Consider the following 26,225-nt stretch of genomic DNA (forward strand, 5'->3'; position numbering starts at 1 on the left):
GGAGATTTTAATGTGGATTTATAGAAAAGCTCTGTCAGTGAACAATTATTGCAGTCAATAACACTATCATTCAATTTAGTTCCTACTGTGAACTTTGTTACCAGGATATGTAAATGTTCTCAGAATGCTATTGATAATATCTTTGTAGACAAATCTAGGGAAAAAAGTCATATCACAAAACCAATAGTAAATGGGCTATCTGATCATGACATGCAGCATCTTGTGTTAAATGTTGAAACTTGTCAGGATAAAAAATCTATTAAATCTGAGTACAGGAGGGTAATAAATAAGTCAAAAATTGAGAAATTCAGGAAATTGCTCAAAGACATGGACTGGATAGGTGTTTACAATACATCTGACTCAAATGGAAAATACAAAAGCATTCATTAATAAAGTTGCCTCCACTTTTGAGAATAGTTTTCCTCTAAAGGTAATTCAACTCACACACACAAAAAATAAACCATGGATTACACAAGGAATAAAGATATCGTGTGGGACAAAAAGGAGACACTATCTACTATCTAGTAACAGCTCTGAGGTTAGAATTGTAATGTATTACAAAGAATACTGTAAAATATTGAAGCAAGTAATCCAGAAATCAAAGCAGCTTTATTATGAGAAAAAGATGATTACATCAGTTAACACAGGTAAGACAGAGAAAGGTGGGGCCAAAAAGGAAGAGGAACAGATAACTCTAAAAATAAATGAAACTTTGGTAATAAGTGCAGTTAGTGTTGCAAACTTCTTAAACAACTACATCATTTCAGTTACTGACAGCTTGGGTTTATCAGGTTCGGTGAACACTGCAATGCAGTATCTGAGACCAACATTAAAAAATAACTTCAGTAATATGAAAATGACACTCACATCTCCCAAAGAAGTAGCATCCATCATAAAATCCTTAAAATCTTAGTATTCCAGTGGGTATGATAACATATTAACAAAGTTAATCAAAGAGTGCTCATGTGAGTTAAGTTCTATCTGAAGTTATTTGTGTAATCAATCTCTTATCAGCGGAACATTTCCAGTCCTGCTAAAATATGCTGACATTAAGCCTCTTTACAAGAAGGCAGGTAAAGAGGTACCATCAAACTATCGACCAATTTCACTTTTTCCAGCTTTCTCAAAAATATTTGAAAAAGTTGTGTTCAAGTGTCTCCTTAAGCATCTGACTGCAAATGATATTTTGTCCAAGTCACAGTTTGGATTTCTGAAGGATTCTGACACAGAGAAAGCTATTTACACTTACAGTGAGAATATACTTAATTCATTAGATAATAAATTACAGGCTACTGGCATTTTCTGTGATCTGTCAAAAGTCTTTGACTATGTGAACCACAGCATTCTCCTAAGTAAATTAGAGTATTATGGTGTCACCAGCAATGCTGTGAAATAGTTTGAGTCTTATCTACCTAACAGAGAACAAAGGATATCATTGCGAAATACGCGTGCAGTAATCAGTCAGTCTTCATCTGACTGGGAATTAATTACATGTGGTGTTCCTCAAGATTCCATTTTGGGTCCACTGCTTTTTCTTGTGTGTATTAATGACCTCTCATCTATTACATTGCCAGATGCTAAGTTTGTTTTGTTTGCAGATGATACAAACATTGCAATAAGTAGCAAGTCAAGTACATATTTAGAAATAGCTGCTAATCAAATTTTCACTGACATTAATAAGTGGTTTAAAGCTAATTCTTTGTCATTAAACTTCGAGAAGACCCACTATATGCAGTTCAGAACCTGTAATAGATGTCCGTCCACAATGAGTATAACGTATGAAGACATGCAGATCGAAGAGGTTGACAGTGCTAAATTTCTGGGAATACAACTCGATAATAAAATCAGTTGGGAAGGCCATACCACAGAATTGCTTAAGCACCTAAACAAGTCTGTATTTGCCTTGAGAATGATGCCAGATGTAGGAGATATAAATATAAAAAAACTTGCATACTTTGCGTACTTTTATTCTATTATGTCATATGGGATCATATTCTGGGCCAACTCATCAAACCGAGCAAAAGTTTTTAGGGTGCAAAAGCGTGTGATAAGAATCATTTGTGGTGTAAATTCAAGAACATCTTGTAGAAACCTGTTCAAGGAACTTTGTATTCTAACCAGTGCTTCTCAGTATATTTATTCCTTAATGAAACTTGTTGCAAGTAATACATCTCTATTTCCAACCAATAGCTCAGTAAACACTATCAATACTAGGAATAAGAAGAATATACATAAAGGCCTAAAATCACTTACCTTGGCCCAAAAATGGGTCCAATATTTAGGAACACACATTTTTAATAAATTGCCAGCAACCGTTAAAAACTTGGTTTCAGATAAAGAATGGTTTAAACAGAGTTTGAAAGACTTTTTGATGGGCAACTCCTTCTACTCCATAGATCAGGGCTTCCCAACCTTTTTAGCTGGTGGACCCCTTCTTCAGTCGAAAATCCATGGCGGACCCCTAGTCAGTCAAGAGCACAGCAACTTTAAATTTCAGAGCGAAACCCATGGGAACTGAAAGCTTCTGAATGCAAGTGCCGTTTTCCCATGCCCCCCACTCCCCCCCAAGTATCAATAGTCTTTGGTGTAGAGATGAATGAAACCAACTTGAAATTAATGATCCAATTTGAATTCCCACTGTATCCAGACACTTACTAGTGGATTTACTCCCTTTGTTCAGTGGATTTACCCCCTTTGTTCAACACACTATAGCCTGATTAAAATTACTTGCTAATTGACATTTCACACGTTGGAGCTGCCTTCCTCCAAGAGCAATCAACGTCACGTCCAGACTGTTGGCTGTTGACAAACTGCCGCTTGTGGTCTGTTCACTTTCACTGTTTGGCTACTGTAGTGTAAGGAGGATGCGTATTTCGTAACAGTCATGTGTGTGTGATTTTTCATAAAATCCGAAGAAAAATGTTCAAATGTATGTAAGTATTATATTCAAATGTTTTATGTTTTTATGTCATACTTTCTGACGTGTTCCACACCCATGAGAATCATCTCATTTTTTGGGTCTATAGAACAAAAACTGAATATAATCTAATCTAATCTTCTTCTTGCATCTTGAACAAAAATGCCCCCAGCCCCTAAGATGAAGTCGATAGCCTGGGACTTAACTACGACTTGTGTTCTCTGACGTTGTAGTGTGACTTAATTCATTACCTGGGGTAATTTCAGTTAGTTGTACTGTATGTGTACTTTGCCAACGTGTGTCATTACCTGCTGTGTCCTTATTTTGCTGCCCGAAGGTCGGCTGCAGTACAGTGTAAGGCATGGCATTGTTGCCGCGCATCGGCCACTGATGCAGCTGACTGTTTCTGTGTATGTTCGGCATAGGGCCTTAGGATGGTGGTTGTAATTTGCTCATGCATTGAAATTACTCCTGTTGTTTTGAAAATTTCTTTTAAATCATTCATTTTTTCTGTTCCCGTTACTGTACTCATTACCTCTGGGTATGTAACTTTGTTGTTGTATGTACCATCCTTGCTGTGTGTTTGGATCATGTTTTGTTGACTATTTACATAACCATGTTATTGTTGTGTCTGATTTTCTGTTGCTCTATTGGCAATAGGTCTTTCCTCATAGATTAAGTCAGTAGAATCAAGCACTGACAGAAAATAATCAGTGTCGTGCTCTGGCATTGTGATTAATTTTTCTCTAATGTGTCCTGGTAAACGAATTTTCAAAATTTGTAACACATCTAACTGTGATATTAGGTTCATCCAGTAGCATGCCTTGTTCTGGTATTTTTCAAAGTACCCACATAGGCTACTGTATTTACCATTGAATGGTGTAGGGTTAAAAACCTCGCATCTGAGTCTTTCTTTCACTGCCTCAGACCAGTATTTGTCAAGGACAGCTTGTTCAAATTCGATATAAGTGCTGCAACGTTCGGCCACTTCAGTTGCCCACCAAAGAGTGTCACCGTGCGTATATCCCACGACAAATCAGATTTTCTGTGCTTCCGTCCAGTTGCATGAAAGTACATGATGAAAAGCACTGATAAATACTAATTGATTCATTCTTTTACCTTCAGTAGTGAATGTAGGAAACTGCCGATGTCTCAGAAAACCTTCATCTGCAAAAATAGTTGATAGACATGTGGCATTTTTGGTCGTATGTATGTGGTTATTGTGGTTACCTGTAATTCTGGTTTGTAATTGTTCAAGTGTTGAAGTTGTGGGTATGTCTACATTTTGCACTCTACAGCTGTCACTTGTACCGCTGTGGGACTCGTGACAATTTGTGGACAAATACCGACAGGTTGTGGTTTGTTCATTGTAGCTTGTGTATTATTTATGTTCATATTTTGAGATCCAGTAAATCTTTTGAAAGATTGCAGATACTATTTTCAGTAGCTTGTAACTTACTGTTTACCTTGTTCATGATTTCCTTTTTCTGCCATAGCAGTATATCAAGAATCAAGAATTTCATTCACCATAGATCATTTTACAATGATATTGGCTTTGTCATAAAGGATGTACTAGTCCATACAGAGTAATAAAATAAACAAGTGTCAGTACATTATAGAATACATTTCAAGTATGGCAGTGTACCAAATTACACCAGGATAGCTCCTAAAAGTTAATACAATAACCTATACTACAATCTAATATAATATACTATTGTATTGCTTATTGTATACGCTATGTAATTACACATGATTAACTACAGTGCACAATAATATGTTTAACTACAGACAACTTTTAAATGCTAATATTCTCCCCAGACATCTCAAAGAATTCTTTAATGTCATAGAATGGATTATCTGACAGCCTGCTGTACCACTTAATTTTAAAAAAATTTGTATCCATAGACTGAACATGAGCTGGCAGTTTATTGAACATTTTGAGTGGGTTAACTTTGTGGGAATTTCCTGTTCTTGCTAATCTGTGGCGCGGTATGACTAAATTACTCTTAGCCCTGGTGATGTGTTCATGTATTTCCCCTCTGGCAATAAATTCTGAAATATTATTCTTGATATAGAGTACAGACACATAGATGTATAAATTTATAATTGTGAGTATTCTGAGTCTGGATAAAAGAGGACAACAGTGCTCCCTAAGACCTCTTTTACATATTAAGTGTAAGACTTTTTTTTTGTAATTTCAAGATGTTCTTGATTTGAGGGGAGTGCCCCCATATAACCAGACCATATGAAATATGTGACTGAAATAGCCCAAAATATATCACCCTAAGGTACTCTAAGCTCACTACCTCCCTTAGTTTCAAGATAAGGTATGCCACACAAGACATTTTTTACATACGTGATTGACATGTTCCTCCCAATAGAGTTTAGAGTCAATATGAATACCTAAGAGTTTTACCAACTTATTGCCTACTTCATTCAATGTTCCCATTAAAAGTTGTTGGGCTTTATCAGGATTGCACAGGAGCTTATTGGCTGCAAACCAGTCCAGGGCCTTATCAAGTGTTTCTTCTGTTAGTTTATTCAGATCTGGAATGTTCTGATGTGTGGAAAGTAGTGTTGTACCATCAGCATAACACACAACAGGATGGGCTATGTTTTTAGGTAAATCATTAATAGCTAAAATGAAAAAGAATTGGGCGCTGATGACCTCGATGTTGAGCGCCCATAAACCCCAACACACACACATGAAAAAGAAGGGTCCAAGGATAGACGCTTGTGGTACACCTGTGCTGATTTCCATTACGCAAGAATTTACATTTCTGACTGAAACGAATTGTCTCCCACAACATACCATTGGGGAACAAACATGTTTACTTGTTTTTGTGTTAACCAGTGCTCAGATACACATATAACATCTACATGCTCAGTGTTACATAAATGTTCTAATTCTAAAATCTTATTTCTAATACAATGGATGTTTAACTTGTAGAAAAGTAAGCAGTTTGTCTCTGTCTGTATTCCTCTGAGAGCAATTAGACTCTATACTTGAAGTTTTAGGTTCAGTTAACGTCTTTAATCTTGATGCACTGTGATCATATGTGTTTTTATAGTCACATACCTGTTCATCCAATTGATGACTCACTTTGTTAACTGCTTTCTTCTGTGAAACCACTGCTGATCCCGCCAAAACTCCTGGTCCCTTGGTTCTGGTTACTTTCTTCGGGTTGACTTCCGTATTCCACCTGTTGGTATTCTCATTCCTTGAGCTTGAGTTGCTATTCTTCTTTTTGCAAGTAGTTCTCTCTTCTTATATGGTGCCTTCTTTCCTGCCATACTGTGGTTGCTGTCAGCTTACTTTCCAAGTTAATATTTGTGTTGTGACCAAGTGTTGTTTGTAACATGTTGTCAAAATATATGTTAGAATCACTCTCCAATGTTTCATTCATGAGTGGTATGTCGCTCTGGGAGATGCATGACATTGTCTCGTAAATTGTTAACATTGTGTGGTCAAGGTTATTCTGCTGTGGAGCATTGATATCATTTGTCAAACCTGCGACACTCATCTCTGATCTACTTAAACTTTCTGCAGAAGGCATGCATGGCACCTGAACTTCAATGGTTCAATTGCGCAATTCTATGCCATCATGGCTGATTGCATTTTCACTATTGTTATCAACAATGGACATATAATTTTCTGTCGTGCTATAAGAAAATGCAAAAAATAAGATTTTTTAAAAAGTGTTAAAATTTCATATGCTAATTATTACACTTGATAATTGTAATATATGTGTGAATGCCTGTTTTGTGTCTATTATGATGTGTAAACTATTGAATTGTGATTCTTTATGTTTTACTGACAATATGTACCACATTGAAAAATTTCTGTAAATTTTTCGCTTATAAAATTCAAGGAAAGGAATAATAAGGAAAAAGTTTCTATCTACATCAAAAGAGGTGCTACCAAGCGTAACCAAGCAAGCAACTTACTGTAGCCGTTCTACCTTTGCTGCGCCAAACAAAACAGCTTACTAACGAAAATTTTACATAACCTGCATCCAATTCTTATTACTTTCCAAAATTTCTTCTCAATTTTTGCCTTTTTGCTTTATTTGCTCCCCATTGTGATGCATGCAAACAGAAAACACAGACAATTGTTTTTATGTTTCATAACAATGTCATAGAATTTTCTTGCTATAACAAACCCTACTCACAACCGGTGCCCAGAGGTCCTGGCACACAGGTCGACATTTGTGTAGGAATTAAAAAAAAAAAAAAAAAAAAAGTACATATATGCATATGATGATACATTTGAAAGGAGAATAAAATTGTGTTATTAGAAACGTTCTGTGCTTGTACGAATTTTTAGGCTATCGGACTTCTCTTACATTTCAATTGTAGATGCACACAACGGACTCCAAGTACACCAGTGCGAGTTATAATTAAGAAAATCTTCCTTGCTTGGTTTCACTTCATTTGAATAAAAAATACTTAATGTGTTATCAAATTTCTTCTTCTTTCGAAACATGTATGATACAAAACTCTCGTAGCACGTCATACATAAAAGAAAGTGTGAGTAACAAAAACATGTACAAAAAAAGAATGATGATTTTTTTCATTTGTCTGCACCTTACTGCACATTAATAATTAATGTCTTTGCCAACGTTTATGGTTGATTGGTGTTTAATTTTTTTGTTTTTGATAAATTTGAACTTTATGATATCCTGCGGGTCTTTCATCATGTACCTACACATCTTCCACAGTCTAGATTGCTTGTAATCCCTGCAAGAAGTCCCATCTGAGAATAACATCACTACTACACATGACTAAAATGACAAATTCAATGGACTGTGCACTGTCATTGGTAGTTACTCTTGCAATTCATGTTTCTGTCGGCTGGATGTATTTCCCATTTGTGACCTTTGCACAGTCGCTTTCATTTCATGGAACGGTGTTGTTTAGCTGGTGATGATACCCATTCAGAATTAGAGAAAAAGAAGCCCATGTCAACTAGCACCTGAACTGTTTGGCTGTTGGTGATGATGTCAGTGAGAATTTATGTTATGCTTGTAACTGTCATCCATTGAGGATATTCCCCTATGATGCCTCGTGTCCATAGATGGTCACCTCACTTCCTTTTCCTGAATTTGGCAGCTAGGTGTGTAGTTAGTACCTCTGTACGGGAATTGGGAATGGCTACTGCATGTTGGGGGGCAACCTCATCCAGGCTACAGTGATAAGCTTCAGGCCACAGGTCAGCTATAATCATCAGCAGATGACTGATGTCAATAGGACTGTTGTGATGATTGACTTTTGTCCTCTATCCTCCAAATGTCTGTTCTTTTGCAGAGTACTGGTTGGATTCTATATTTTAGTTTGATACATCTCTTCCTCAACATACTCTATTACCTCATGATGTAAAGGTTCAACATATCGACATTCAAGGCTGCTATCTCTTATGTACTTGGTTTGACAGTTCTGGCTTCCATACATTTGTATCATGTGTCTTCTGCAACTCCTTTCATCACATTTGAGATTTTTATCACTTTTGTCATGGGGATTCATGATGTGGCATAAGGCCAGTGTTCTGCATGTACAACTGTGTTGTTCCCCTATGATGTTGGGCTTTGTTCTTCAGTTGTTCTCCCACTAAGCAGACTTGCTGCTGATTATGGCAAAACATTTTCTTCAGTTCAGCCTGGAATTTGACCCAGCTATTAATCTTCTATTCACTGTTCTCACACCACTGCTGGGCTCTGCCATCCAAATAAAAGTACACCAGAGATCTACAGCACACCAGCCAGTGTTACTAACTACTACATCACAATGATGACATCATAGCTGGTGGTAATATCACTATACATTGGAGTTGTTAGCCTTTTGTTTATCTGTTTATTGTATCCACTGCAACATGACTGTAAAAATATATAAGCATTCATTGTAGCTTTGTGTTGTTGCTCTGCTATGTCTAACAAAAGTAGTGTTAAATGAATAGTTATTTTAACTAGAATTTCAGCCCTATACTCTTTCTCATGATGTACACATAACATCAGCTATTTAATGTGCCATTTGAATTAAGCCTTTTATTTCTTAACTGTTGAGCATAAATGAGCAGACACCCTATAAATATTCATCAATTTAGGATAAATTTCTGTTATCAAAAACCATTCAACACAACCAATTTTGTGAAGATATAGTATACCACTTAATCCGTTTCAGTCTAAGAAACCCAATATCATCAATATGAAATGAAACATGTAAACAAAGCTACTCTATAAATGGAGTTAACACATTAACTATGTTATTGTACAGTATGTTCAAGTTTAACAAAAACAAAATGTCGTTGATGTCTACACCATCTCTGTATCAGACCAAAACATTTTCTGCTTCTCTTTATGATTGGGTAAATAGCAAATCATATAAAGTGGCATTCAGTGGTAAAATGCTAAAAATTAATCAGAGCAGAAGAAATCTCAATGACGTAGAAAAAAATGGATAAAAATGGAAGAAATAATAATCCAATAATCTTTGGAATAAGAGCAACACTTCAGTTGGTGAAGAAGAAGGCAAAATGTTAGGGGAAGTACAGTAGCAGACTTGTAAGGTAACTTGTAAGCTTTGAAACTAGTGAGATATTGAAAATCCAGATAGAGATATGATGGGAAAAAAATTAAAAGTTTCATAGTTGTCAAGATAGAGATAAACAAATTGACACAAAAAGTGAAAATAGTATTAGAGAGACTGTAACAAAATTTTTGTTTTGGCATTGTGTGTGTGTGTGTGTGTGTGTGTGTGTGTGTGTGTGTGTGTGTGTGGGTGGGTGGGTGGGTGGGTGGGGAGGGGGGGGGGTTACTGGAATAAAACAAAAATAATCATTGAAAGATTATTTGTTTAAACAGAGAATTTGAAAAGTTTGTTGTTATACTTGCATTCCAATGACATCAAGAACGTCATAGAGCTATCACTCTGGCCTCCACCACTCAAAGATAACTTTGAGACAAATACATATGTTTACTGCTAGAACAGTTTCCAAACTTTACAATTCAGTGATTAGTTCTGCAGTGATGTGTAAAGTTTGGTTCATTGCTTATACATATCTTGGCGTGTAATTCGGAGTAATCTGCTTCCTGCTGCTGCTGCTGAAGACATTGTCCTGGTCCATTTCATCTGCAAACTGGATCTGGTTACATGAATTCCATGAAATAATCCAGTACCTAGTCATTTTATAGTGGTTTATTAGTGACAAGCTGCACGATTTGTTCTTGGTGGGTGCACTCCACATAACAAGCGACATAGTCACAAAACCGTAGTACAACGATTAGATTATTACACTGACACATGAACAGTGGTTGCTTCTGTGAACCGTCTCCAGCTGAGCTTTTCTGAGCCTTCTGCTCCCCCTATTTATATGTTCTTAACAAGGAAGGTAACAAAATTAGAGTGCAAATTTATAAATTTAACAATTAAAAATTTAAAGTTATTATGAATAACTATACACAAAACCTTTTGTATTTTATGCCCAAACTGGCGTATACAATATAAAAGATTTTTACATAAGATATACATCACATTATACAAAATAGTGAAAAACAGAAATGCCAACGTAATTTTTCTTAAATATGGCTTCATTAGTGAATGCAAAATAATGCTAGCATATACTGGACAAACATAACATTCAAGTAAACAAATGCAATAATAAATTTTATGAAATTTAATGTATTACATGAAATCACTTATTAGATACAATTGGAATCATGAAACTTTCAATGAATTGCATCTTCAGAGAGTATTTCATTAGAGTATCGAAAAAGGAATGTAAAACAAGGGATTGTTTTATTTCAAGACCAAGAAGGAAAATACATGTGAGTAAATAAATCCATGTTAGTAAAATCCTATGGTACATTTTCACACCTTGCAGAACAGATGTGACACTGTTCTCATCATCCTTTACATTTATGGTAGTTCTTCAACATGTTTCTAGTTTCTTCATATAAGGAGGCAACCACATTTTTTACCTAATTGGTTCCTGTTTGCTCAGTTGGAATAATTAGTATGTGGTTACAATTAAATTATTTTGCAACAGTTAATGGAGGCATTGAGTCACAGACAAGCACATAGAGAAAGAACACCACACATATTTTCAGCTTTTGGACAAAGTCCTTCTTCAGAAGTAGAGCTATCACATATTCACACAATAACAACACATGGCTGTTGTCTCACACATGGCTAGTGTCTTTGGACATTTAAGACCCAGGTTTTAGTGCCCAGAGACAGTGACCATATGTTTGTGAGTTGTGTGAATGTGTGAGAGTTCTACTTCTGAAGAAGGACTTTGCCTGACTGCTGAAAATACACTCCTGGAAATTGAAATAAGAACACTGTGAATTCATTGTCCCAGGAAGGGGAAACTTTATTGACACATTCCTGGGGTCAGATACATCACATGATCACACTGACAGAACCACAGGCACATAGACACAGGGAACAGATCATGCACAATGTCAGCACTAGTACAGTGTATATCCACCTTTCGCAGCAATGCAGGCTGCTATTCTCCCATGGAGACGATCATAGAGATGCTGGATGTAGTCCTGTGGGACGGCTTGCCATGCCATTTCCACCTGGCGCCTCAGTTGGACCAGCGTTCGTGCTGGACGTGCAGACCGCGTGAGACGACGCTTCATCCAGTCCCAAACATGCTCAATGGGGGACAGATCCGGAGATCTTGCTGGCCAGGGTAGTTGACTTACACCTTCTAGAGCACGTTGGGTGGCACGGGATACATGCGGACGTGCATTGTCCTGTTGAAACAGCAAGTTCCCTTGCCGGTCTAGGAATGGTAGAACGATGGGTTTGATGACGGTTTGGATGTACCGTGCACTATTCAGTGTCCCCTCGACGATCACCAGTGGTGTACGGCCAGTGTAGGAGATCGCTCCCCACACCATGATGCCGGGTGTTGGCCCTGTGTGCCTCGGTCGTATGCAGTCCTGATTGTGGCGCTCACCTGCACGGCGCCAAACACGCATACAGCCATCATTGGCACCAAGGCAGAAGCGACTCTCATCGCTGAAGACGACACGTCTCCATTCGTCCCTCCATTCACGCCTGTCGCGACACCACTGGAGGCGGGCTGCACGATGTTGGGGCGTGAGCGGAAGACGGCCTAACGGTGTGCGGGACCGTAGCCCAGCTTCATGGAGACGGTTGCGAATGGTCCTCGCCGATACCCCAGGAGCAACAGTGTCCCTAATTTGCTGGGAAGTGGCGGTGCGGTCCCCTACGGCACTGCGTAGGATCCTACGGTCTTGGTGTGCATCCGTGCGTCGCTGCGGTCCGGTCCCAGGTCGATGGGCACATGCACCTTCCGCCGACCACTGGCGACAACATCGATGTACTGTGGAGACCTCACGCCCCACGTGTTGAGCAATTCGGCGGTACGTCCACCCGGCCTCCCGCATGCCCACTATACGCCCTCGCTCAAAGTCCGTCAACTGCACATACGGTTCACGTCCACGCTGTCGCGGCATGCTACCAGTGTTAAAGACTGCGATGGAGCTCCGTATGCCACGGCAAACTGGCTGACACTGATGGCGGCGGTGCACAAATGCTGCGCAGCTAGCGCCATTCGACGGCCAACACCGCGGTTCCTGGTGTGTCCGCTGTGCCGTGCGTGTGATCATTGCTTGTACAGCCCTCTCGCAGTGTCCGGAGCAAGTATGGTGGGTCTGACACACCGGTGTCAATGTGTTCTTTTTTCCATTTCCAGGAGTGTATGTCTAATATTGTTGTTTTTTATGCGTGTCTATGACTCAATACCTCCTCTATGTGGTGAGTATCCTGGACTCTCCATTGTTTGAATTATATTGCAGCTGTTTTTGTGTGGTTTACCATCTCTAATGATCTTACTATTGACAGAGCATTAAAAATTCCAACCAACAGTGCTTCATATTTTTGATGGGTCATAAGAAACAGACAGTTCTTGAAAAGTTAATATATGTGCCATTCTCTTAAATTGTCATATGCTTTTATGACATTGGTGAGCGGAATGAATAATTTGTGACCTTGTTAATCTACAAGCAATTATATTCATGCCACTTTATTGCCAGTTCTCATTCAGACCAAGTACAATCCATAATTTGGGCGACCTTTGTTAGTCTCAAGGCATGATTTTAATGAAAAAGGCTATTTATGAAGTGAATACTTAACAAACAGTCCATTACTTTAAGGAATCGTAGATTTAAATGTGGTGAATGTTGCATTTTTGATTATTTCTTACTTATGTCTTCTGTGTTACCCATAGTGGCCAGAAACACCACTGGGGCCATAGTATCACAAATGCTGGTGTCATTAACCTAACCACCTTCTTTTCTCTTGGAATAGGGGAGCCCTTGATGGAAAACTTTATTACATGGATACAGCCACAGTATCTAAGAGTGTTAAAATGGAAAACGGAGAATGTTTAGTCAGACTGGGAGAAACAGTAAATGTTGAAATAGTGCTTGTCAATAATGACAAGACGTTGTGCACTGTTACTGATGTAACTCTGTTAATACCTACGACTGAAATTCAATTGAGTTACTGCTTACCATCATGTATAGTACCAGGTAAGTACACTAAATGTTAAGAAATACATGTAGCTTTTATCAGAATTTTTTTTATTTTTATTTTTTATTTTTATTTTTTATTTCTTTAAGCATAAACAGCTTCCCTATCTTTGTCTTTTCTCTACCAGTTTGTTTGTGAGTGTACTTGTTTGGGTGTGTGTTCCAGAATTTTGGGGGGGGGGGGGGGGGGGGGGGGGCTATAGATGGAAATGGGTGATATGTAAGCATGGAATGCGTAGAGCAATTTCAACATTTTGTTACATTTTTGATTTGCTATCTCGAAAAATTTAGTGCTGGGTAAGACACCCCTAGTAGCCTCAGGGTTGTGGTAATTATATGAAGGGGGCAGGGAGGTTTGTTTATATATAAAGAAAATTTAAAGGAGAGTTGTATATAAAGAAAATTCAACAGAAACTATATTAGCATCAAATCCATTGTTTTATTTACTAGGTTAATTGCTGACAACCTAATATCATTTAACCTATAAGAGTGGTTGTGGCATTAAGAAATTGTAACATGTAAGGCATACCTCTGAAGGACTTGGAGCAATCTCTTCCTCATACACGTGTGACATAGTATTTAGGAAAAAGATATTGTGACAGTTACATTGCATTGTACCCCTAATTGAGGAGCTGAGTTTGGGAAAATGGTGATGTGTGGAAATATCTGTAGAAAGCTTGGAGAAATTTCAACCAAATTTGATGTGTATATGACTTAGGGCCTGGAAAAAACATACTCTTGCTGTAAGACATCCTGAGTATCCTTACAGGTGAAATGTGGCAGTGCATGGAGTGATATGTGAACAGGATTCTGGAAATCAGGAAAGATAAGGGAATTTCAAACATGTCAAGGAAATTTGATGAAAAAACAACATTGGAAAAATCTCATTTTGTCTCAGTAGATGAAATGGTTTGTTTATTGAGATGTCATGCAGCATCACTGGCTGGGTGCAGCTGATTATGTGGACTGCTTCCCTACTCCCTCGTTCCTACTGCTTCTCCCCTTCCTACTACTCCTCTCAGCTTGCATTCAGTGCCACCACCACTTCTTACCACTAGCCCACCAGCTGCCAACAAGAGGCAGGGAGGCTTGAGGAGTGGCTTGTTTGGATCTGATTCTCAGAGACTGTAGATGCAGCAATCAGAGATGGTGGTCATGTGTACGTGAGCTGTGTCTGAGTGAGTGTGTGAATGTGTGTGTGCTCTCATTTTCTGACAAAGGCTATAGCCGAAAATTTAGTTGTGAGAGTGTTATTGTCTTTTCTGTGTGTCTGTCTGTGGCTCAGCAAATACCTTCATGGTGAGTTGTTACCTATTATTATTGATCCTCAGAGTATTTGCACAAGTTACCTGTTGCATGGATTGATCACTGTGGTCTCATTTCCCTCTTCATGATGTCTGTGGCTTGTGATTAGCTGGCCTCACAAGTGGATTTCTGTGATGAGTCAAAACTGCAGGCCATTTCTGTGGGTGTATCTAACTGATCGGACCTGCCGATCTGAAGCCTGTTATTTCCCACTAATGTGCAGGCCCTGCCCATCAGATCCAGTCTCATCGATCTGCCCACAGATTGGATCTGTTTGCGTGTGGTGTAATGTGGCAGATTTTCATGGTTTATCTATGGACCCAGAACTGCGGTGCTCCTCGGCAGGCCAGAGGCCACGGGTGATGGATTTCAGGAATTTTGACTGTGCCACCACAAGTACGTTATGCAGTGTGGCATTTTATAAACATTTCATTTATTCCAGTACATTTTTGCACTTCGAAAGAAGTTTATATATTAGAAAGTATGGACGATAAGAAGAAGAAAATTTTGGCAGCTGCTGGTGGTCTGTATGCTATGTACCCATATATTTCTCAAAAGAAAAATCATAATTCTAAAAAGAAAAATCACACAATACTTGTAAAATAATTGACATAACACAATGGTTAATGACTGTAACCAACAACCAGGAACATAGTAGAACCAACATTTTATTGGCGGTCACTGATAGTGTTGATTTACACACCTCTTCCCCACCTTGTACACTTTTTTCAAGAGCATATTTTTCCTGGGGTTATTTCTGAAATTAGTGAAGGTATTTTAAATCTGTATTGTGACTCCAAGGAAATGCATATTTTTGTCACCAAACGTATTTAGTTTTATTGAAATAAAATAACATCAATGATCTTAATGAAACACATGTACCACTTGGCTTGCTTTCTCTATCTAAAATCAATTTGTTACAAAAGATGTTGATGTTAGTACATAAGATTTTTGCTCACATCAAGAAACACCATCTGCGTCGAGCTTTTTTAGATATTTCCTCATTTGGCACTATTTTTTCTTGTACTGCAGCTGCAAAGACTGATTTAAAATACCTTCAGTTATTATAAAGCAGCTGCAGACAATATTGACACACAAACAAAGAATTATTTTCTGAAACGTCATTTCAAATTTTGTAGCTTAGCTTTTGTAACATCACAGTCAGAATACTGTCTAGAAATTTTTCAACCATCTCTTTGTAAGCCCTATTTTTTACATTCTTGTTTATGTAATGTGCAAGCATAAATTTTCACAAACAAATTATTTCATTGTACCATTGCATGTTTTTCGATATGGTCATTGCTCCAGCCCCTTCATTATATTTGTAACAGAATGAGATTTTCACTCTGCAGTGGAGTGTGCGCTGATATGGAACTTCCTGGCAGAGTAAAACTGTGTGCCAGACCAAGACTCAAACTCAGGACCGCGGCCTTCGCGGTCAAGCGCACTACCAATGGAAACACCCAGGCACAACTCACGATCCATCCTCACAGTTTCAATTTTGCTGGTACCTTGTCTCCTAACTTCCAAAATTCACAGAAGCTCTTCAGTGAACCTTGTAGAACTTGTACTCCTGGAATTAAGGATATTGCGGAGACGTGGCTTAGTCACATCTTGGGGGATGTTTCAGAATGAGATTTTCACTCTGCAGTGGAGTGTTCACTGATATGAAACTTCCCGGCAGATTGAAACTGTGTTCTGCACTGAGACTTGAACTCGGGACCTGAAGAAACTAAAACTTGCCGTTTCTTGAAAACCACTCACTCAGAATTGGGCAATTATGAGTAACAACTACATTTCTCTTGGTTTTTTTTTTCCCAATTTACTTCCTTTTGCAAAACAAAGTGGAGTTTGCACAATATAACGCTTATCATATAGAAAAATACTCAAATATTTCATTTTCCAAAATCTTGTTTCGATAACTTGCACAATTTATGAGGCATGAGGGATGCTGTGAATATTTTATTCTCGCATTCTGTGCGTACAGTTTCAAGGTTGGGCCTCCACAAACACACAGGCAGGGGCTGCAGGTATCAAAGAATCTGTGGCTCATTGGGAAAATCCTTTTTTGTGTGGCATTTTGCTTTCAGGGACACACCAGATTTGATTGGTGCAGGATTATTGTTCTAGTAGTATATCATGGTGAAACCAAGCAAGGTAAAATTCAATGCTAAATGGCTGAATGACTGGAGGTTTGATGGTGTTAGAATTCCAGGTGTATTGCACAGTATGCAACAAGTCTTTTGCTCTCAGCAACATGGGAAAGATGGCCGTAATCAGCCATGTGGAAGCAGCTAAGCACTCCAAGACAGTAAAGGTGATCAAGAAGACAGCGGACACTCTTCTTTTTCATCAGTTCTCAGTATGTGAAGTGCTACGACTGTTAAGTGATGCATAGACTCTTAAATACTGCTCAACATCTTACTGACCTTATCGGGATTTTATTTTCAATGATTGCATTGTTTTTCTACCCTGCCATTTTGGTAATGCATTAAACAATTAAAAGAGTGTTCCAATATTTCTTTTAAACATAAGTGAGGAGAACAGGAACATCAGGTGAGCTGGGAAACCTTGCCAACAGAGTCGAACTCAAAAGTGACTAAAAAATTTTGTCATTTTCGACGTACACTTGTGCAGCTTGATGTAACTTAACCTTTTCTAATGTCAGGTTTTGTCGTTGATTATGGAAACTTGCCACTGGTTTTTCATTGAAGAGGGAGGATCAACAGGGTACGCCTTGCTGCCCTGCTTTCCCTATGTTTCTGTTCTTCTTGCTTCTTCTTTAGTAGAGGAGGTTGATTCTTTTAATCCCTTCTCCATTGCACATGGGTTCTGAAACAAGACATACACATCTATTGATAATCGCTGTTCTTCCCCTGATAGTACATACCTGCCAGTTCTCCTGATTTATACGGGAGACTCTGAATTTTCAGCTTTTACTCCCGCCTCCTGATTATTCCATTATTTCTCTCAATTTTTAGCTAATGATCATCAAACCTGAGATGGTTGCTTTGAAAACACATCATTTTAGTTTTTGGCCAATTGTGGAAAGTACAACATGTTGTAGATTGTACTTTTTCCTCTTTCTTGCGCATTTTGTAGAATGTATACTCATACGCAGTTTGTGTGTTGTCACTGTGCCAGTGCTGCCAAGTTAGTTATTTTCCCAATAAATCTAGTGGTTTTTAGTACCTATCTAGTGGCTAGTGGGAATTATGGTAGATTTTAAACATATTAGGGTGGTTGTATGGTAAAATTGCTTTTAAGAATCACTTGATTCATTCAACATACAGAAAATATCACTATTTAATTTATTAATGTCTACCAGCTCTTGAATTTGTATCACCTAAACATTTATAGTGTATGGTATTCTGTCGTCGGTCTTGTATTGTTATGCATTTTAGTATTAATAAATTTGCAGCTGCATGCATTGTGCATACCTATAGTACCAGTGTTAGGTGGTTTCTTTTTTACATCACTGGATATTGTTTTAGCACTAAACATAAGCGAAGTAAAGGCACAGTATGCCCAGAAATGTCGTGCTGAATGACTGCACAATTGTAAATTTGCAGACTAGTTAGAAAGAATTTTTGGCAATCACACAAAAGCATCTTGCAAATTTTGTTGTAGTACTTCGTTAGCTTCTTATGCCAAGATATAAGCCATAGTGCAAAAAAAAAAAAGAAAAAAAAAAAAAAAAAAAAAACAAGGCAGCTACAGCACTGTAAACAAAAATACTTTCAAAACCATGAAAGGATCTTTAGAAGTGAATCAAGTTGAAGGTTCCCTTGCATTTTTTGCAATTGTGCGATCATACCATGTGGTCACTTAAGTGACTTGTACATGACTAAATTCAGACAATGCTGTTGCCAGAAAACTTCAAACCCATAGAACAAAGCATAGTATAGTAATAAAACATATACTAAGGCACTATTTTGTGGAAAATTTGTGGCATGATATTGGTGACAGGGTGTATAACATTATAATTGATGAATCAACAGACATTAGCATGACCAAATTATTAGGAATAACATCAGTCTATTAGAAGGTACAACCAGTGTGATAGTTTGAACATTTTTGAAATGAGGTGAACTCAAACATTTTCATTTTGTTTTCTTGGAGCAATATTGCAACAGTTTCAGTGCATTATTATGTCAAGGAAAGACATGTTGTTTGCATTATATAATCTTTATTTATTATTTATTTATTTATTGTTCCGTGGGACCAAATTAAGGAGAAGTCTCCATGGTCATGGAACAAGTCAATACATGAAATTATAACACGATATTAGAAACAGATAAAATGAAATATAAAAAAAACATATTCAGGTGACAAGTTGTAAGTTTAAATGAAGAAATCAACAATGTAACACTGGAATTGGCTTAATTTTTTAGCTCTTCCAGGAGCTCCTCGACAGAATAGAAGGAGTGAGCCATGAGGAAACTCTTCAGTTTAGACTTAAAAGAATTTGGGCTACTGCTAAGATTTTTGAGTTCTTGTGGTAGCTTATTGAAAATGGATGCAGCAGAATACTGCACTCCTTTCTGCACAAGAGTCAAGGAAGTGCATTCTACATGCAGATTTGATTTCTGCCTAGTATTAACTGAGTGAAAGCTGCTAACTCTTGGGAATAGGCTAATATTGCTAACAACAAACGACATTAAAGAAAATATATACTGTGAGGGCAATGTCAGAATTCCCAGATTTTTGAATAGGGGTCGACAAGAGGTTCTCGAACTTACACCACATATAGCTCGAACAGCCCGTTTTTGAGCCAAAAGTACCCTTTTTGAATCAGAAGAATTACCCCAAAAAATAATACCATATGACATAAGCGTATGAAAACATGCGAAGTAGACTACTTTTTGTGTTGAAGTGTCACTTATTTCAGATACTGTTCTAATGGTAAATAAAGCAGCATTTAGCTTCTGAACAAGATCCTGGACATGGGCTTTCCACAACAGCTTACTATCTATCCGAACGCCTAGGAACTTGAACTGTTCCGTCTCGCTTATAATATGCCTATTCTGTCTGATCAAAATATTGGTTCTTGTTGAATTGTGAGTTAGAAACTGTAAAATCTGAGTCTTACTGTGATTTAGCATCAAATTATTTTCCACAAGCCACGAACTTATTTCATGAACTACATTATTTGTTACTGTGTCAATATTACACACAAGATCCTTCTCTATCAAGCTGGTGTCATCAGCAACAGAAATATTTTTGAATTACCTGTAATACTAGAAGGCATATCATTTATAAATAAGAAACAGCAGTGGCCCCAGCACCGACCCTTGGGGAACGCCCCACTTAACACAGCCCCATTGGGACTGAACATCACTACCACTCTCAATATTGCGGAGAATTACCCTCTGCTTTCTGTTCTTAAAGTAAGAGGCGAACCAATTGTAAGCTACTCCCCTTACTCCATAATGGTCCAACTTCTGCAGTAATACACTCCTGGAAATGGAAAAAAGAACACATTGACACCGGTGTGTCAGACCCACCATACTTGCTAGGGACACTGCGAGAGGGCTGTACAAGCAATGATCACATGCACGGCACAGCGGACACACCAGGAACCGCGGTGTTGGCCGTCGAATGGCGCTAGCTGCGCAGCATTTGTGCACCGCCGCCGTCAGTGTCAGCCAGTTTGCCATGGCATACGGAGCTCCATAGCAGTCTTTAACACTGGTAGCATGCCGCGACAGCGTGGACGTGAACCGTATGTGCAGTTGACGGACTTTGAGCGAGGGCGTATAGTGGGCATGTGGGAGGCCGGATGGACGTACCGCCGAATTGCTCAACACGTGGGGCGTGAGTTCTCCACAGTACATCGATGTTGTCGCCAGTGGTCGGCGGAAGGTGCACGTGCCTGTCAACCTGGGACCGGACCGCAGCGACGCACGGATGCACGCCAAGACCGTAGGATCCTACGCAGTGCCGTAGGGGACCGCACCGCCACTTCCCAGCAAATTAGGGACACTGTTGCTCCTGGGGTATCGGCGAGGACCATTCGCAACCGTCTCCATGAAGCTGGGCTACGGTCCCGCACACCGTTAGGCCGTCTTCCACTCATGCCCCAACATCGTGCAGCCCGCCTCCAGTGGTGTCGCGACAGGCGTGAATGGAGGGACGAATGGAGACGTGTCGTCTTCAGCGATGAGAGTCGCTTCCGCCTTGGTGCCAGTGATGGTCGTATGCGTGTTTGGCGCCGTGCAGGTGAGCGCCACAATCAGGACTGCATACGACCGAGGCACATAGGGCCAACACCCGGCATCATGTGTGGGGAGCGATCTCCTACACTGGCCGTACACCACTGGTGATCGTCGAGGGGACACTGAATAATGCACGGTACATCCAAACCGTCATCGAACCCATCGTTCTACCATTCCTAGACCGGCAAGGGAACTTGCTGTTCCAACAGGACAATGCACGTCCGCATGTATCCCGTGCCACCCAATGTGCTCTAGAAGGTGTAAGTCAACTACCCTGGCCAGCAAGATCTCCGGATCTGTCCCCCATTGAGCATGTTTGGGACTGGATGAAGCGTCGTCTCACGCGGTCTGCACGTCCAGCACGAACGCTGGTCCAACTGAGGCGCCAGGTGGAAATGGCATGGCAAGCCGTTCCACAGGACTACATCCAGCATCTCTACGATCGTCTCCATGAGAGAATAGCAGCCTGCATTGCTGCGAAAGGAGGATATACACTGTACTAGTGCCGACATTGTGCATGCTCTGTTGCCTGTGTCTATGTGCCTGTGGTTCTGTCAGTGTGATCATGTGATGTATCTGACCCCAGGAATGTGTCAATAAAGTTTCCCCTTCCTGGGACAATGAATTCATGGTGTTCTTATTTCAATTTCCAGGAGTGTATTTTGTGGTCAACACAGTCAAAAGCCTTCGTTAAATCAAAGAAAACACCTAGCGTTCGGAACCTTCTATTTAATCCGTCCAATACCTCACAGAGAAAAGAGAATATAGCATTTTCAGTTGTTAAACCATTTCTAAAACCAAACTGAACATTTGACAGCAAATTATGTGATTTAAATGCTCCAGTAACCTTGTATGTACAACCTTCTCGATAACTTTAGCAAACACCGATGGCATAGAAATAGGTCTAAAATTGTCAACATTATCAATGTCTACCTTTTTATAAAGTGGCTTCACTACCGAGTACTTTAGTCGGTCAGGAAACCGACCACTCCTAAAGGAAAAGTTACAGATATGGCTGAGAACTGGGGTAACATACATAGAACAATATTTCAGCATTCTGCTAGATACCTCGTCATATCCATGAGAGTTCTTGGTCTTTAGTGATTTAATTATTAACTCAATCTCCCTCTTATCAGTATCATGGAGGAGCATTTCAGGTAACAGTCTCGGGAAACGTTTTTCTAAGAGCGCTATATGATTCCCTGTTGGGACTAGGTTTCTATTTAGTTCACCTGCTATATTCAGAAAGTGATTATTAAATACTGTACATATGTGACTTATCAGTAACACGGACATTCCCACTACGCACTGATTCTATATCCTCGACCTGTCTCTGCAGACCAGCAACTTCCTTTACGACTGACCATATGGTTTTAATTTTATCCTGAGACTTAGCAATTCTATCTGCATACCACATACTTTTTGCCTTTCTAATAACATTTTTAAGCACCTTACAATACTGTTTGTAATGGGCTGCTGCATTTAGATTTTGACTGTTTCTAACGTTTTGATATAATTGCCACTTTGTTCTACAAGATATTCTTATCCCTCTAGTCAGCCACCCAGGCTGCCTGTATGTGCTAGTACCCTGTTTTAAACGTTCTAATGGAAAGCAACTTTCAAAGAGCATGAGAAAAGTCTGGAGAAAAGCATTATATTTATCGTCTACTGTATCAGCGCTATAAACATCTTGCCACTCTTGTTCCTTTATAAGGTTTACAAAGGTCTCTACAGCAACTGGATCAGCTTTCCTGAACAGCTGATGACTATATTTAACACATGTTGCAGCACAAAAATCTTTTAAAGTTAAAATTTGTGCATCATGATCTGAAAGGCCATTCACCTTTTTGCTAACAGAATGCACTTCTAGTAATGATGAATGAACAAAAATGTTGTCTATGGTTGTTCTACTGTTCCCTTGCACTCTCGTTGGAAAGAATACGGTTTGCATAAGATTATATGAATTAAAGAGGTCTACCAGCATCCTCTTCCTTGCTCAATCACTTATACAATTAATATTGAAGTCACCACATATAACTAACTTTTTGTATTTCCTATAAAGTGAACCAAGAACCTCCTCTAGCTTTAGCAAAAATGTTGTGAAATCGGAGTCTGGGGATCTATAAATAACAACAGTTACAAGTTTAGCTCCGTTAAATTTAACCACACCTGCACAACATTCAAACACCTTTTCAGTGCAGTACTTTGAAACATCAATTGACTCAAATGGGATGCCGTTTTTCACATACATGGCTACTCCCCCACACCGCAAAGAGCTCCTCGAAAAGCTGCCAGCCAACCTGTATCCTGGTAAAGGAAGCCTCTGAATTATCTCCTTATTTATGAAGTGTTCAGATATACCAATAATTTCAGAGTCAACATCTATAAGCAGTTCACTAACTTTATCTCTAATACCTTGTATATTTTGATGAAATATACTAATTCCCTCATTACTCGGATACCTAAGCTTTGTCAAAAGTGATTCCCTTGTTAGAGGGACTTCCCTTAAGCAGGAATACCTATCAGCTGACTTCAATCCAAAAAAGGTGCAGCTCTAACACCCACTACTGCAGGAATTTTCCCATGAGTGATCTCACCAACCCCACCTATGCTGTCACCTATAAGCTTTGCCAACCTCCCCTTCCCATACCTGTTGAGGTGCAGGCCATGTCTAATGAAACCCGTCCTGCTGATAGACTCCACCGACACCACTGAAATGTGACCCATGCCTTCTGTCATTAGCGCACCCCCAAGTCTCATGTTATTATGCCTGACGGCTGTATTTATCTACCTGACTAACCTGCAATTCATATTTAAGTGCTTGACAGACAGTTCATTGTACCATTTTCATATTATTTCTTTACCGTTCCACCTCCAAGAGTAAACAGGGAAAACAAACACCTGAATCTTTCCGTTCGTGCTCTGATTTATTTTTTTATGATTATACTCTCTCCCTATGTAGGTGGGGTCAACAAATTATTTCTGCATTTAGAGGAGAAAGTTGGTGATTGAAATTTCATAAATGGCTCTTCTCACAACAGAAAACACCTTTGATTTAATCAGTGCCACCTCAGCTCATGTATCATTTCCATACCACTCTCTCCCCTGTATTGTGATGACACAAAATAAGGTTCCCTTCCTTGGACTTTTTCAATGTTCTCTGTCAATTCTATCTGGTGAGAATCCCGTACTCTGCAACAGTACTCTAGCAGAGGGCAGACAAGTGTAGTGTAGGCAGTCTCTCTCATGGATTTCCTGCATCTTCTAATTGTTCTGCCAACAGACATGCCTTCCCCACACATTACAAATATGGTCTTTCCAATTGAAGTTGTTCATAATTGCAATTACTAGGTTGAACTGACAGCCTTGAAATTTGTATGAATTATCTTCTAACCAAAATTTGATGAATTTTGTTTAGTACTCATGTGGATGCCCTCACACTTTTTTTTATTTAGGGTCAATTGCCACTTTTTGTACAACAGAGATACCTTGTCGTTGTTGATGTGACATTTGTATATCACATGTCACATGGTGGAAAAAATGATGTTTCAAACCACAGAGAAAATATTAAGTTTGTGACAAAAATAAATAAATAAATAAAAATTGGAATTTGATGTTAAAATTGTTTACACCATTTAGAATTTGACGATTAATGACACTGACCATTCGAATGAGCTATTCAGGAAAATGTTATCAGATAGCAATATAGCGAAAAAATACGACTCTGCAAGAACAAAAACTGTCACAATCAAAGGAGAAATGACCAAAAAAACATTCCAACCTATTACCGCAGTTGAACTATGCTACATATAACAGATATAGAATTAATGCTCTGGTTAGTTCCAGTGTTTTTATTTGTGTTTTTATACCCATTATATAGCTTTTTGATGTCACAGGAAAAGACTCACATCAGTTGTCTCCAGACAATGCTGCAAATGAGCCATGATTTTTGAGCATTCATACATCTTAATTTTTTTTAAAACTGCGTCTCCTGATTTTTGGATTTTAAGGGTTGGCAGGTATGTAGGATCACAAGAGTCATTCGATTGTCTTATTTTGATATTTGATTGTTTTCAGTATGCTCGTACTCCGGATCACACTCACTGTTATCTGGCAAGATAACTGGCGTAATGAAGATGCTTCCTTGACTCTTGATAAGATAGCATGGTCAATTGGAAAGCTCATAGTTGAGGTCAGTTTGTCGACCTCCCAGCTACTGCAGCCTGGTGCCACTTCCATCATTGCCACTAATGCTACGCCAACTAACAGTCGTATTGTCATCTCCACCACTGCCACTATCACTGCACTGGCTAGCTGTCATATTTCAAAGTACCTGATTCAGGATGATGTTACAAAGGCGGAAATGTTGTAGACTTTGCAGTCCTTTTCTACTATAGGAAAGCAGACTACTTTGTTTCTGATCATGTTCCCTAACGGTAATGTTGCTAGTAAGATGCAGCTTGGGCAGACCAAGAAATCATATAGTATTTTTCATGGATTAGCTCTGCACTTTAGGAAAAATATTCTTGAAGATCTTGAAGGGGAAATTTCTTCTGTAATTTTATTTGATGAGAGCGTTAAGAAGGTGGCTAAGTTGCAGAAAATGGATATTGCTCTCAGATATTGCCACAAATCTAACAAACTGTTGAAATAAACTATTTTTCATCTGCCTTTTTAGGCCATACTGCTGCTGCCAATATGTTGGATGGTTTTAAGATAGAAACTTCTGATCTGAATTTTACTGACATGCTTCAGGTCAATTGTCAATTGGGCATTTGTGAAGGATTTTTGTCTTAATTTGAAGAGTATTGATTGGGGCAGTGCATCAATATTGATGGGGATTGTGGTCTTCATACAATTCATCAGAGTTGCAAGAATGCAGCCTTAAAGAGTAACTGGGGCCTTGTACCTTTTCTGAGATCAATTATACTGTCCTGGAGTATGTACCTGCAAGAAGAGCTGATTACAAAAGATTTAATAGACCCAAAAATTCACCCTTCCCAAACAAATTTTGCTCCATGTGCTGGCTGTAAAAAAGAGTATGTAGCCAATCATGGTGTAAAACCCATCTCTTTCTAAAGATTTGTGTGAACAAAATAAAGGAGCACTAGATTAAAATGGATATTTACAGCTGGCAAATGATGTTGAAGTACCTCAAACATCCTCTGCTACCAGCTAAAATATCCTTTTTAGCTTTGTTTTGGGGCAGGTCACGCCCTT

At 38.9% G+C, this 26,225-nt stretch overlaps 1 protein-coding gene across 1 annotated transcript in view; it reads left to right on the top strand.

Annotated features, from left to right (window-relative positions):
- The window catches only part of LOC126094446 (putative helicase MOV-10), a 474,995-nt gene that overhangs the window by 99,131 nt on the left and 349,639 nt on the right, over positions 1-26,225 (top strand). The window contains exon 4 of the mRNA XM_049908818.1: positions 13,259-13,482. Coding sequence (XP_049764775.1) covers positions 13,259-13,482 — 224 coding nt within the window. The remainder of the gene's footprint in view (positions 1-13,258; positions 13,483-26,225) is intronic.

Source organism: Schistocerca cancellata, chromosome 8 (genome assembly GCF_023864275.1).
Source record: "Schistocerca cancellata isolate TAMUIC-IGC-003103 chromosome 8, iqSchCanc2.1, whole genome shotgun sequence".
NCBI lineage: Eukaryota > Metazoa > Arthropoda > Insecta > Orthoptera > Acrididae > Schistocerca > Schistocerca cancellata.